Raw genomic sequence first — 15,046 nt, forward strand, 5'->3', positions numbered from 1 at the left:
TTGTGGCTGCAGGAATTTTGGTGAGATTAACAAAACTACAAGAGTACTTGGCATTTCTGATCTTGTCTCCCTTCTGAAAGATGAGGGAGAAGCAGTACTGTTGTGCTGTATGTACATGTGGTCAACATTCGATTGGCTTTTCTGTGACACAACATCAAACAAATAATATTGAAACAGTGGGGGGTTTTAAAGCTCAGATATCTGAACTTTCTTAACAATCTGCACATTTTTACTTAAAGGAACATGCCGACTTAATTAGGCTTATAGCTCTACCGTAACCCCAGAGTTAGACATGTTCGATACATACCTTTTTTGCGCGTTGTATGATCTCGGTTCCAGCTGAATGCCGGCCAGCACAGGAAAATGCAGGTGAATGGTTCCAGCAATCCTATCGTGCCTCGTCCAATTGAAGTAAGTTAACATGTTCCTATTTACATGTTGTGATTTGTAGAATCGCAGCGTGTACAAAAAACAATGTAACATGAGACACAGCCATCTTCTAACCGTAAACAAACTGGGAACTATATTCTCAGGCAGAAGAATATAGTACTTGGGCGGAATGATTTGCCTTGCAGCAAGCCTGTCTGAGAGTATAGTTCCCGGTTTGTTTACGGTTAGAAGATGGCTGTGTCTCATGTTACGTTGTTATTTGTACAAGCTGTGACTCTACAAATCACAACATGTAAATAGGAACATGTTGGCGTTATTTTGTCACTTATTCGCAGCAGTAGGCTAGTTGGAACCAGTTACCTCAGGTTCTGTGCTAGGCTAAGCTACCGGTGGAGCCGTCAGACAGCGTTACAACACGCACGGACACGAGAAGGGTATGTATCGACTTGTCTAACTCTGGGGGTTACGGTGAATAAGCTAAACTCGCAATAAGTCGCCGTGTTCCTTTAACTCCCACAAAACGGTATTGGTGATGTAAAGTAAATGTGCTTTGTAGTACCATAAATAAACTTGTGGAAACAGTCTGGTCTTTCTAAAAGAGACTGGTTTACATAAGTATGTAATGTATCGATAATAACAGTAATTTTGCCAGAAAGTTTAATTAGGGCTGTCAAAATGAACGCGTTAATAACGACTTATCGCACATTCCTATTAACGCAAGCACGTTCTGTGATTTCGCTCTGTAGTTTGGGAAATCAGGAAGCTGCAGCAGTAACATTGTGGACAGTGTTGCCAACTTGGCGACTTCTCGCTAGATTTAGCGACTTTTTAGACCCTCTTAACATATTATGCAGGCACTCAATAGAGGAGGGGGGGCTGCCCGCAGGCTGCAGCGGGGAGTCGAGACGGCGGAATGGGATCGGGTCTTAAAGGTCTTATAATACATCCATGAATGGGAGTGGATGGCTAGCAGAAACAAAGCTCCTTGGTAAAAATGGATACATAAAAGGGTCTTTTTAATGGCAAGTTGAATTTCAAAGCAGTTCCACATGGTTCTCTCCACACGACTAAAGTTATTTGCTAAATATGTACTGTCAAAGTGAACTGAGTTACCAAAGGAGTAGTCGAGTCTCAAATACCACTTGAGCATTAAAAACTTATTATAAAATATCCCTTTCAAAGTACATTTAGACCAGATAAAATTTTTTTTGCGATTAATCGTTATTAAAAAATGTAATCAATTGACAGCCCTAGTATTAATATATGCAAATAGCAATCATTATTTTTATGGTAATGGAAACCGTATGGTGTTAGTGTTGGAGACAGTGAGAAGTGTTCATCAGTAATGTGAATATCACATGACTGACCATCGTTTTGCCTCTTTGTCAGCTGTTCTGTAATGCTGAATACACACTGACACAGAAAGACAGAGAACGGGCTGATACCAGGGCGCGTAAAGCTTGATCGTGTCCTCGCGGTTTCCTTCCTTCCTGCCCCTGTATCTCCTAAGCATAATTTTCCTGTTAATTGTTTTGGCTAAAGAACGTGCTATTGACCCCTTGTCGGTACTGCCACTATCTGAAAATGCTCAATGTGTCTATGGGTATTGCAGTGTATTGCATGCACACTGACATCTTCCCCCAATGTGGTGCTAGAAAAGAAAATTTGTAAAACAAAAACAGAGAGAGAGATACTTTATTTATCCTGAAGGAAATTAAGGTGTCGAATAGCTTACACATCATACATACACATAGGCTCACTGACATATGACACCCACGCACACATACATACTACAAAAATACAAAGGAAGATATCAGTAGTGTGCCCTTACAGTAAAGTTAGGTTGTAGCATGTTTAAAGGAGCAGTGTGGAAAAAATGTACCGCAAGCACAGGATGACAAATGAAATTTGTCCTAAATTTATTTAATTTTGTATTATACAGTACAGGCCAAAAGTTTGGACACACCTTCTCATTCAATGCGTTTCCTTTTTATTTTCATGACTATTTACATTGTAGATTCTCACTGAAGGCATCAAAACTATGAATGAACCCATATGGAATTATGTACTTAACAAAAAAGTGTGAAATAACTGAAAACATGTCTTATATTTTAGATTCTTCAAAGTAGCCACCCTTTGCTTTTTTATTAATAAGGGAAAAAATTCCACTAATTAACCCTGAAAAGGCACACCTGTGAAGTGAAAACCATTTCAGGTGACTACCTCATGAAGCTCATTGAGAGAACACCAAGGGTTTGCGGCGCTATCAAAAAAAGCAAAGGGTGGCTACTTTGAGGAATCTAAAATATAAGACATGTTTTCAGTTATTTCACACTTTTTTTGTTAAGTACATAATTCCATATGTGTTCATTCATAGTTTTGATGCCTTCAGTGAGAATCTACAATGTAAATAGTCATGAAAATAAAGAAACACATTGAATGAGAAGGTGTGTCCAAACTTTTGGCCTGTACTGTATATTATTATGATTTTGTTTTATGGAGTAGTTGCACATCCCTGGGCATATAAGATGAATACCAGGAAGCTCACAAGGGTTTGATTCCAGATATGTTTCTCACAGCAGCCCATTCCTCCGAGCAGTGTATGGCTGGCTACAGGGTTGACCATGAGTGGGGGGGTTATGTCAGATGGCTGAATAGCTGGATTGTTCTGCAGCTTCAAATCCGTTGGATCTTTCTAGAACTAGCATTCCTCGAAAACAAAGCACAGAGAAAATTAGCTGATTTAAACTTGATTTGTTTGGAGTACCCAATGCAACTCTGATACCTAGATATGATTTGATATTCCTGCTTTGTCAGACATTACATGATGGGAGTCTAGTTCTCTGTGTGTAAACTGTGGGTGTCTGTGTGTTTTCCTGTATACAGCTGCAGCTGCACAGGCACAAGCCGAGGAGCGGCGCAGCCTGGCAGGGAACAGCCCAGGACCTACAACCAACGCACCAGCTAAACCTCAGGGGGGGAGTAGGCCAGGTAAATGACACCACACCTTGACACAGAAAAAGATTAGTTCCCAGAGCTACTGCCCTGTCACCGCTCTATTGTATTCCACAATCTGAACCATTAGATGCAACACAATCCACTTCCACCACCCTGTCGGTGTAGCTTTCTGCAGGTAAACCTTAGTCATCATCTTATTACTGCAACAGTTGACAAAGGCTCATTAATGAGCGTCACATGTACACATCTGCCTGCCTGATGCAAAACCTTTGTAACACTATGCTGCGAATCCCCCCTTCGTTCTGTGAATATGCATTGCTGCATATGTTTTACCTTTTTAACCACATATACACATGTATGTGTATGCAGTCATTGACGGTGCAGCACTTAGAATAGACGACCGGCTGCGAGTGGCAAAAGAGAGGCGAGAGGAGGCAGAGAGACAACAGGGTAAGAGGGCGATCCCAGTTTCTGTGTGAAATTATTTATGCCTAAGGCAACATAATAACAAGTGACTTTCTTTCCTGCCTGCATGCACATACTGTATGCGCGGTCAGTTTTGCGAGACTCTCAGATCATGGAGCGGGAGCGCAAGGCCAAGATGCAAGTGGAGCGTCAGATGGAGGAGCGTCAGAAAAAGGTTGATGAACAGCGAAGAAAGGAGGAGCAGAAACGATTGGCTGTGGAAGAGAAGAGGAAGCAGAAACAGGAAGAGGAAAAGGTAGCTCAAGTCTTGAGAGCCTCAGAGCAGTTCTTGTTGTTGCTTCGTAGATTTTTCTCTTGTAACTAAAATTATTGAATATACATAGAAACACAGGTTTACATACGTGTGTGTGTGTGTGTGTGTGTGTGTGTGTGTGTGTGTGTGTGTGTGTGTGTGTGTGTGTGTGTGTGTGTGTGTGTGTGTGTGTGTGTGTGTGTGTGTGTGTGTGTGTGTGTGTGTGTGTGTGTGTGTGTGTGTGTGTGTGTGTGTTATGTGTAAAGGAAGAGAATTTAGAATGAAGACAGTGTTAATGGGATGACAGTACAGTTATGCATACATTGTAGTATGATTATAACCTTGCCAGGTCCTCTTTGCTTCTGGTTTAGGTACCAATATTGCTCTGCTGTAAATGACTTGCATTTTTTTTGTTCCTCTACCCCTGTAATGCTGCAGGAGCACTACGAGGCAGTGATGCGGCGGACATTGGAGCGCAGTCAGCGAGTGGAGCAGAGGCAGAAAAGATGGTCCTGGAGCGGACTGTCCACAGACTCAGATGGACGAACAGGTAGAGGCCCTTCCATCACCTTAAAAAGTTCACCCTTTCCTTTCTACTTTTGTTCAATTTGACTTTCACCATATGCTTACCATGGTGCAGAGCCATTTAGGATACACCAAAAGCTTCTTAGATATGATTGAAAGTAGTCAAGTTTACAATGTAATTAGGTTTCACCACAGGTGGGGTTGAATCCAGCCACAATGTATATGAAAGCAATTTAAAGCTCTTTTTTTTTTTTTTTTTTGCCAGCAACCGATAATCAAAGTGGTAAAAGTGCTCTCAAGCTATACAGAGAGGTGTCTTTTTACTGTTTCACCACAAAAATCTACCTGTTGTAAGCTTGGGTGATATGCATGAGAGAAATTCGTGGTTGAATCACATATTTTTCAGTCATTTTCAGGGGCATCTATAATAATAGTTATCAGTCAATGATGCAAAACATTTTTTTTTTTTTTTTAAGCTTCCCAACTTAATAGCTTCAAATCAGAACCCACAAGCATTGAAGAGGCTCCCTTTCAGACTGTGAAAGTGGAAACTTTCAACAATCTAATTTTGTTCAAGTTAAAAATATAATCAGATATTGCTAACAGTACTGTCAAATATTGTTAGCTATCAGCAATTATGCAAGCCCTGTTTTGTCATGCAGTAAAATAAAATTATAACTAATTATTTACTGAGATCTGAAGATATGTCAATGACAATTGTAACTAGTCTGTCACACTCTCACAACACTACATGCGATATCACTTAACCCCCTCTGTACACTCAAGCAATAAACCACAATGTTCTGCATACATTTGCAGAAAGTTTGTAACTTCCAAATACATGGGTCACTTAAATTAGATTTTGTTAATATTGCCGAGATAACTCTTTGGTGCTAAAAAGTCAGGCCAGTGTATTTAGTGCTTTAGGCACTGGGGGTCAAACAAAGGCTGATGGCTACCAGCCAGGTTTCACCTCTTCTCTCTTTCCTTCTATGAAGGATGTGCCTCAGCATCTTTTGTTTTATCCGCTCCTCTCTGAGAGCTGTCTTTTCCCACAGGAGACTGTGATGCCGGCACCTCATCTCCAGTAACTATAGTTATCTCCTCTGCCTCGCCAGAAAAGCCACCAAGGAGTCAACAAGGTTTTGTTTGTTGATAATTTGCTCACCAATGTAGCAACACAGCATGGACTGGCACCGGCACTCTAGTTAGCTTGGTTACCTACTATGCTTTCCACCAACCCCTCCACCCCACCAACCCCCACCTGCAGTTTAACCGGCAGCTTTTCACTAACAGTTTTTTTTTTGTATGGGGCATGTGTTCTGAATGTGCCTATTGCTGGGTGAATAGCTGGTAATATAGCTTTCGGTTTTTCACTCACTCACCCTATCTAGCACTTCTGGGTCATATGGGCAACTTTGCATGGATGCCCATTCGATTGACACACACACAAAAAAGGACTAATATCCCCTATGGATTCTCTGGCACAGATCATGTAATGTTGGTGATGCTCTCCACTTTTTACTAACCACCATGCCTGCCTCTAAAACCAACACCTTTGTTATGGTTTGTTAAAAATGTACATTGTCATGTTAAACACAATATTTATCAGCAAAGACGTATATCATGTGTTTTGCTAAGTGCATCATTAAATGTGCACTGCATTAGTAGCACATTAGATCAACGGGTTAATGTATATCGGTGTATATAGTTTTTATGTATTTTGACTTTAGGTATATTAATTAAACAGCATATCATCTTTTGCATATTAGTGGTATTAGGATCTTTCAGAGTCCTGTACTCCCACCCAAATTCCCTCCTCTATTGGCCAGCCCCCCGTGTAAACCCCGCCTTCCTTGTCTGTCTCTCCTCCTCCATCTTAGTGGACAAACGCTCCACATCCACCATGAACCTGAAACAGCTGTCCGAGGCTGGCATCAGCAAACGCCTATCCTCCTCCTCTGCCACCCTTATCAAATCTCCTGACAAAAGTAAGTCCCCTCTGTTCCCTCCCTCCTTCCCCTTCTTCATTTACTCCTACTCCACCTCCCTGCCTCCCTTCCTCCTACCCTCCCTCCTACCCTACCTCCTACCCTCCCTGCATTGCTGTGCTGTGTCTTAACCAATGTTGTATGTTCCAAACAGTCTATTATCAACCAGGTAAACATATTACTGTGATTATTGGTGTACTGAGATCTATCAAGTGACAGACTGTAGATTATCTGGAACAAACACTTTCTTTTCCAACTCTTAAGCCTGGAGTGAACTCTGACCCCTGTGCTCTCCATATCCAGGGTTTAACACACAGGCTCACTGGAGCACTGACAGACTGGTAAAAAACTTTAGCCCTCTGTCTCTAGTTCCAGCTAATGATAAAGTAGCATGGCCTCTCAATCCATTCACTATGAACCTCTATGAAGCACTGAATCAAATTTTCAGAATCAGAAGGGTTCCCAAGCACAAACTGGTGATTCATTAATAAATACTGTATGCTCATAGTGGTTTAGAAGCCTTTCACAATATTCCGAAGCATTTGATTCACAATAAGTATTTTTGATTTTTGCTGAAAAAAATAATCACCACAATCAAGTTGATTTATATTTCTCCACAGCTTCTATGCACTGCCAGTGCCATTTCTTCTTTCTGATACTGGTGATTTCTCTATACCTCTCAAGTTGTTTAATATTAACGCTTTTCCTTTCCCAGGCCTATGAATATATTCTAAAAAAGTCTGAGAGACGTTGCACCATTCACAAGAGAGCACTGTATAAATTCACCATTGGGTGTTTCATCATTGTCTCTCAGGTGTTAAGCCGAGGAGTTCGTCTTGTAACCGGTTGCCTAACAATGGCAATGCTGCTCAGGCCAGTAAGGAAGATGGCAAAAAACTTCAGGTGGAACCGACAGGTGCAAAAGATCCCCTCTCCATCCCACACTTTGCTTTTATAACAGAGATGCTGTACAGTGCACAATTTAGCAAACCACAGTTTATGGAGAAAATATTCAATAAGTTCCATTACAAAACAAACTCTATCACAGCTATGACAACATAGCAATCTGACTTTGTGCATGCTAATGGTTCAAACACTTGCAGCTATTAATACTAGAACAGGGGACCTGTCCTGAATTATCAGATAGGGCAGTTTCAGCTCTCCTCTGTGTACCTAGACATTGTCTATTATACTTCACATCAGCTGCGGTCTTCCCTAGCCTGGTGACTCACATAAGGGCCAAATGAAGGGCACATGACTTGTAAACTGTCTTTGGGGATTCCTTGTTGACTCCTTCCCAGTGCCTGCTCGGCTATAACTCCACTTTCATGTCCGTAGGCCGTTCCGTCAGGAAGAGAAGTTCCTCCCTCACACGAGTAAGTGTGGGCAGAGCACAGACCCCCGCCAAGCCTGATAAGGGGACAACGGATGATCAAGGTGGCTAGCATGAACAATCAGTTATAATTTTTCTCATGCCCTTATCTGCACCACTCAGGCCTCCACTTTTGAATAACAAGCATGCTGTTGTGATGTTAACGGCTTGCTTGCTTGTTCTGAATTTGCTCGGTTTTAAAATCGTATCAACACTCTTGGCTACTGAGAGGTTCTGGGGATAACTCTTGGCTCATTTCAGTGTCATCAGCTACATGGGTCTATAAACTGGCCACCTCCTCTTTCTGTGTTCCTTTTGTCTATATTCTGATCTAAATCTTCTCACTGACTGCTGAATTACCCCTATGCAGCTGCTAAGCCTCTCTAAACTGTGTGTCTGTAATTTACTGGGAACACAGTACTCATTCCATGTATGCCTTAACCTTTCTGCTGTCTTAACCTACCAGATCCTGTTCTGTGCCATGTTTCTCACTCACAGCTGATCTTTGTTTCAACCTTTTTTTATTTTCACGTGACAACATGGGAATGGTTTTGTTGTGTGCCGTGTCTGCACTAACACAGTCTAATTGTTTTGTTGTCACAAAGTGTTGTTTGTATTCTCCCTTCAAGATGACGTCATAGCTGGATTTAAGTCACTAGGCTCGTGCTAAAGTGTGGTGTTTGTCAGTGCCATCCCACCGTAGCAGCCCCAGAGCACAGAATTGACCACAGCAACTCCAAATGCAGTCTGTGTATTGCCATTAACCACCAATGCTTTTGTTTGTCAGCATCCGTGCAGATGATGTACAAATGTTCCTGTTGTGTATACGTGTTTGTTCTGTGTGGTTAGAGACAATAATACAACACAGCTACCATCATTCATACTGACTTACTACTTCATATATGCAAAATAACAATTTATTAAAGTTATTTAATCCAAAAGCTCCCACACATAACACATTTTCATAACTATAACCTTATTTCAGACTAATAGCCCAGATTCTTAATACCTGGGTGTAGTGCACTGCAGAGCTGTGCTGCTATGCTCCAGGGGCTAGCACTCAACAGCTAACAAACAAGTCTGTCTGCAACAGATGTCTTCTCAGTAAGGGGCTCCAAAGGGAAATGTGTGGCTCTGTACTCTCCTTTTTGAAGAGCTAGCATTTAGGGACGTGGCAAAATCAACCTGTCAACAATTTAACTCTTCTTCTGGTACGATGTCTACTTAGTAGCTTAGATAGCAACAACGACCGAAATAGGGAATTGTTAATTCTTTCATCCCATGGAAGCAAGAGCTCCTGGCTTCTGCTGTGAAATTAATGTCCACCATAGTGCATTTATAATATCCTGACTTGTTCAGAGCTGACCATTTTTAGTCAGCCTCCTCATTTTAATCAATTTTGTCACCTTTATATTAACCTTAGAGATGTTTGCACAGCAGAAGCTAAATGACTCTTGCCTGGTCACAGTCACTTGCCCTATCACTTTTAGGTTTGTTTCACTTCTCATGTTCCTACCCAATAGTTTTCCTCTGCCGACTTTGAAGTTCACTAATGGATTGTTTTTTCCCATCAGCACACCTCCCTCTACCTCAAGTGACCATTGATTTGACCTCATTGTCTACCTTGACTACGGTTTTACTGATCTTCAGTTACCAGACAATCAGTCTTTGGTCTGTCTCAGCACTCTTCCATGGCATCCTTTCCTTACTGTCTCTTACTAACTATCCTCATTTTATTGAATATCACTGAAAGTTAACAGGATAAAGACAGTTGATAGGGGACCCATGTAAGATTTTTGAGACATAACCTTTGGTTGTTAATGTTGATTCTTTCCTGTTGGTTAAATCACATGGTGACCTTTCTAAACTTCATTGACCCCTCCCCCCTTTCTTTGTTTTACCTTCATCCCCCATTCTTATCCACTCTTTCCTACTTGGCTCTTTGTTCTCCTCTTTTTTTCGGGTGATTTTTCGGCCGTGTAGCTCGCCCGCCGCGGTCGGACTGTGTGGACGGGGAGGGTCTTTGCCTAGGCTAAGCCTGCTCACCCCCTAAAGCGAAGGACCTCACAGCTGCCCCCCCCCCCCCTGAAAAAACAGATGCTCCAGGTAACCTAGGAGACCATAACCGAGAGGAAGGATGGCTAGACATAGACCCTGGTCCTCTCTACTTACTCTCATTTCATCAGTAGAAAGTCAGCCCAGTCACTCCCAGTATCACTTCATTAGATCTGAGTTCATATCCCAGTACCCTGCTGCAGACCCTCGTGCTTTTGTGAATGGTGGCCTCTTGGCGGTGATGGTGGAATTACAGAAGTCGCTGCACTGCTCCCTGTGTTTTAAAATCAGCTATTGTAACGATCAGCTGTTTATGTTATGTATATACAGGAATTATTTGCAGCAAAGTACACTCATGTGAGAGAGCATAAAGTAGTACTCAGTAAATATTGACACACACACACACACACACATACGCGGGTCCAGCTCACATGCGCTCTCAGATCTGACACAATTGGCTGTTGTGTGCTGAGCTGAGCAGGGCTGACTTGGCTGGGAGCATTTCTCTGCATCTGAAGAACCTCAGGGTCCATGCTGGGAGATTTGCTCTAAGCTGCTTACCTGTTGGTTCTTGTTAGGTCAGAATGAGACTCTTGTGCTATTGCATGTGTTCTGGTAGTGAGACCAGAGGGCTGGGGACTCCAGTACACGTTGCTGAAAAAGTAATTACTGGCATTTTCATAGAATATATGGGCTTAAAGTCACACTACTCAAATTCAATATGTCACCATTCTAGCACTAGATTTTGGGCTGACAATGTCTAGTAAAATATGCTCTGAAGCCATTAAGGTGGAGTTTTACATCTCACCAGTTGATTTGCATGCCTTACATTTTATGTGAACTATTTCTGTGTTATGCAATGATGGAAGTGATCTACATTACATAAGGCAGCGTTTGAGGATATACATAGTCCCAGATCCAGCATAGACAACCCGTGATAAATCTCCTGACATACACTGATGAATACTGCATTTTTCTTGTTGACTATTTTTCTTTTTAAGATGGAAATAGCCATACTGTAAAGCACTGACTCACTCCAAAGTTGCATCTGTATTTCCCGTGTTGGTTTTAGGTTGTGGTGTTTATTGAACGGCCAATACAAACCCATTAGCGGCTATAGATCTTCTGCTAAGTATAGCCCCAGTAGAAAGATGACCCATCGCATTAGCAGCAGTATCAGTGGTAGCTCATGGGTAGGGTAAATTTCATAGTCCCTATAGCTGCTAGTGTGCAGTCAGAATGAATTGCAAAACACATTTGTGACCAGACCGTGGCAGGGAGAGTTCTTCAGGTCTCAGGATTATCATGGCTTATCCCTCAATCTGACACTGCAAGCTCAGCCAATGGCCAACAGCCTTAATTTTCCTTGCCACCACCGGCAACACTCAAACTCTGTGGTAATGACAGTTATAGTTATTAAGCAGCTCGGCATCAACATTTTACACTTATTTATCCTGTTAACATACAATTGAGATTTGTTTGACTGTTTAATGCTTTGGAAATTGTAAGGCAATGCTTGTGCCAGAGACGGATTTGTCCTGAAACCACAAATGTTGCATTTAATGTCTGATCTGAAGTCAGGGGAGTTACATTATGATGGCAGGAAGGACTAAATCAGAAAGATTGCAAATTACTTAAATTCTTTTAGTTTCTTTAACTGAACACAAACAACACTATGAACATTTGTTGTGCGTTTAGTGTACTAATAAATCTGTGTAATATGTGTCCGTGTGTATTGAACGGTTAGTGGTAGGTTTTGTGTAGTGTGTGCTGTGTTGTGGTGCTTGGTGTTCTGGTTTGTTGTGTCCAGAGGCTTTGGCACCTGTGGAGTGTCTGGGTTTTTTTTTGTTTTTTTCTGCTGCTCATGTCTCCTGTAATCTCCAGCCCAATCAAAGCTTCAGAAATCAAGCTGTTGCCTGCCTAAAGTGCTACATCTAACAAATCGCTTTTTTTGTGCTCTTGTCCCCATACAAAAACACTTCTGCATTTCTTTCAACCATCATCTGCCCTCCCTTCCTCTCTCTTTCTCTCCCTCTTTCTCTCTCTCTTTTTCTCCACTCTCTTCATTCTTTTCATTTGGCTTTTTGCTGCTTTGCTGCCCAACTCGGCCGCTTATTACGCCTCCCATTGGTTGTGCTCCCCTGGCCCTGCGATGACTGTGTCCTTTACCAGAGTGTCACCTGTGTCCTCGCTCAGCCTCTGCCAGTCCCCTGCATCCACCGCGGGGACCCGTGCGCAGCCGCAGCATTGACCGGCAGAAGAGCAGCATGACCACCTCTGTGTCGGCCGACGGAGCCCTTGACCCTTCACTGGTGAGAACACGTTTGCATCAGACATTTACTAAAGAAATGTATAATGCTGTTAATGATCTGAAGTGAAATCTTACATTTTCTTCCTGTTCCCACCACATTGAGCTGCAGTTTTGTATCCTCAACTATACAGTGTACAGTATGTGTATCTTATATGGCTATGCGAGTATTGATACTTAGCATGCATGTGTGTATAACGGCAGTGCATGCGCTAGCTGACAGACTTGTTTCCAAGAGGAGGTCTGTTTACTGTGCAGTATTGGAAGGGAAAGATGCTGAAAAGGATTTGATAAGGTTTCATTTAGTGGGTCCAGTCGCTTTGTATGCCTAATTATCAGTGTTGTATGAAAAACCCTGTTATAACATCATATCTGTTTGTTAGATTTTAACGATATCTCATTTGAGAATTGTATAAATTAATTAATGATAAAAGTTATGTGGTCAAAAGGATAATGTTGAATTATTTTCAGCCCTGTGTTAGTAAGTCAGTTTCCATTTACTGATGGAGTAACCGGACTTTAGATGGTATCTTCTACTCTTGTCCATATTCAAACTACAGCGCGATAATGGACACATTTACATTTGTACATATGTGGAACCGCACTGCTACAGTATGAAGTAGTAGAAATAAGTTAGACACTGAATATTATTGAAAACAAAATAAAAGAATATTATAAAGTTTAAGGTAATTGCTAGGAAATAGTGCTGTCTTTGTAACCTTATTTATGCCTTTTTAATCACCAGCAATAGAAGGGTTTTATTTCCATAAGGAAAGTTATTGGATTTAATCTTGACTATAAAAACATTTTAGCAGTGGACTAGGGCTGCACAATATATTGTTTTTTTTATCGTCATCGAAATATCAACAATATCAATATCAATAAACACATCGTGAAAGGGTGCGACATATCGCAGACACTCAGATTTTTGTTTTGTTAGTTAAAAGAAAATATCAGAAAACTGCACTTTTGAAGTGTAACTGTCATTCTTTTTTTAGTGGTGCCTTTTTTATTCAATTTGTTCAATAAAAATTATTTCCTTTCATTTGTTTTAAATTCAACAAATTGTTGTATTTTAGCAGAATACTGAAAGTGAAGAAAGGCAGGACTCAGTACAGTTTAATACTGTCTGTTTATTTATCCCAAGTACTATCGTTATAGCGATATTCAACAACGTTATCGCATATTTTCCTAATATCATGCAGCCCTACAGTGGACACAGATTTAATTGTTGGTAGCAGTGGAAGAGAGAAATACCTTATGATAGCACACAGATGTTTTTAAGTGCATTGCTTCCAACATTAAAATGACATTGTTCAGAGAAATAAGTAGATTTGATTTATATGCACATATCCGGCTACATTTGCCTGTCAAAGTACTATGGCAGGATGCTAATTATAGGGAAATGTTGTTCCTCCAGCTGTTCTTTAAACCTTTGCTAGTCACTCATAATATGAACTTGTTCATACATTGCCAAAATGTTACCCTACTTTATCCTACCTACTACTACTCATAAGTGATGTCTTAGATATTCTCATTTGGTGTCCAGTCGTGCCTGGCTCTCTCTCTCACAACCTGCCTGTCCTCATCCTCTGTGGCTGTGAAGGGTCTCATTGTCGTAGCATGAGTCAAAGGGATCCACAGTGGCCTTATTATGGACAGATCAGACTCCACCCTTACCCTAGGCCCTTAATGTCAAAGGCCTTTGACTTTCCTCACCATTTCAATCTTCTCTCCTCCAAATGCACAGATTGGTGTGGAAATAATTGAAATTCACAGTCTATCACTCAGGCATTGCCAGACACTTTGGTTAAATTGTGTCTTTCATGTCAGCTAAGATAGGCTGCCTGCCTACAGTGGGCATTAACAAATCATCAAAATGTATAAGAAAATAACTTTAAAGGTGCAAACTGTGTAGGTCTTCTGCAAGCTTCCTCCCTTTCCTTATTAAAGGATATTATGATGGGTTTAGGGTCGTGGTGGTAAAGTACAGTAAATGGCTGTTACTGCTGTGTGTTTTTGAGATGACTTCTGGACCCCTTTTTCTACAAAAACACTGTCTATATACTGTTCTTGCTCCAATGGTATCAATAGGACATCAATAGGAAATGAATGTCTTGTCCCTACTATGAACCGTACGCCAATCGCCTGTTTACTGTCCTGCTTTTCCTCCCCATCCTCTCAAGAAAAGGATTATCAAGCTGTGTGACCAAAGCTAAACCACCTTATTATAGGAGCAATTTCTTCGATCGAAACATAAAATGCGTTGTATCTCAAGTCTTGAAAAGGGGAGTGTACTTGTTGTTGTTGTTTATTTGTGTCTGTCTGAGTGTCACGTGGTTGGCCTTGCTGTCGTCCTGTTTATGGGCCAAACATGGCACAAGTGCATTGAAAATAGATTAATTAAAACCTGACCCATGGCTCCTTCACACCAGCATTGTGTCAATGTTTGAAATGCCAGTGAAACTAAAAGAGGCAGAATTAAAAAGCAGTTAAATGATCCATTTTAGTTAAAGTGACTCCGTTATAATAGGCACCCTTGTTATTGTGAAATCCATCAGGGTCAACATTATGGATCACAAAATGATTAATGGGATATATTAGAAAAAAAACATACAGTATTTTCCTAAGGCTATGAGCCCTGATGATGTGTTAAAAGTAAATCCTATATTATATCTATATATATCTATCTATCTCTATCTCTCTATCTATCTCTATCTATCTATATC

The 15,046-nt window shown here is 41.1% G+C and overlaps 1 protein-coding gene across 8 annotated transcripts in view; it reads left to right on the forward strand.

Annotated features, from left to right (window-relative positions):
- The window catches only part of map7d3 (MAP7 domain containing 3), a 31,943-nt gene that overhangs the window by 8,628 nt on the left and 8,269 nt on the right, over positions 1-15,046 (forward strand). For 2 of the 8 annotated variants that reach the window (XM_039813144.1, XM_039813139.1), the window contains exons 2-9: positions 3,277-3,381; positions 3,906-4,069; positions 4,505-4,616; positions 5,650-5,733; positions 6,475-6,582; positions 7,397-7,498; positions 7,921-8,019; positions 12,182-12,321. In XM_039813144.1, the coding sequence (XP_039669078.1) occupies positions 3,926-4,069; positions 4,505-4,616; positions 5,650-5,733; positions 6,475-6,582; positions 7,397-7,498; positions 7,921-8,019; positions 12,182-12,321 (789 nt within the window). In that variant the 5' untranslated portion in view covers positions 3,277-3,381; positions 3,906-3,925. Of the gene's footprint in view, positions 1-3,276; positions 3,382-3,717; positions 3,799-3,905; positions 4,070-4,504; positions 4,617-5,649; positions 5,734-6,474; positions 6,583-7,396; positions 7,499-7,920; positions 8,020-12,181; positions 12,322-15,046 lie in introns of all 8 variants that reach the window. The other 6 variants (XM_039813137.1, XM_039813138.1, XM_039813140.1 and 3 more) reach the window with 6 other exon arrangements.

This window comes from Perca fluviatilis, chromosome 10, assembly GCF_010015445.1.
Source record: "Perca fluviatilis chromosome 10, GENO_Pfluv_1.0, whole genome shotgun sequence".
Lineage (NCBI taxonomy): Eukaryota > Metazoa > Chordata > Actinopteri > Perciformes > Percidae > Perca > Perca fluviatilis.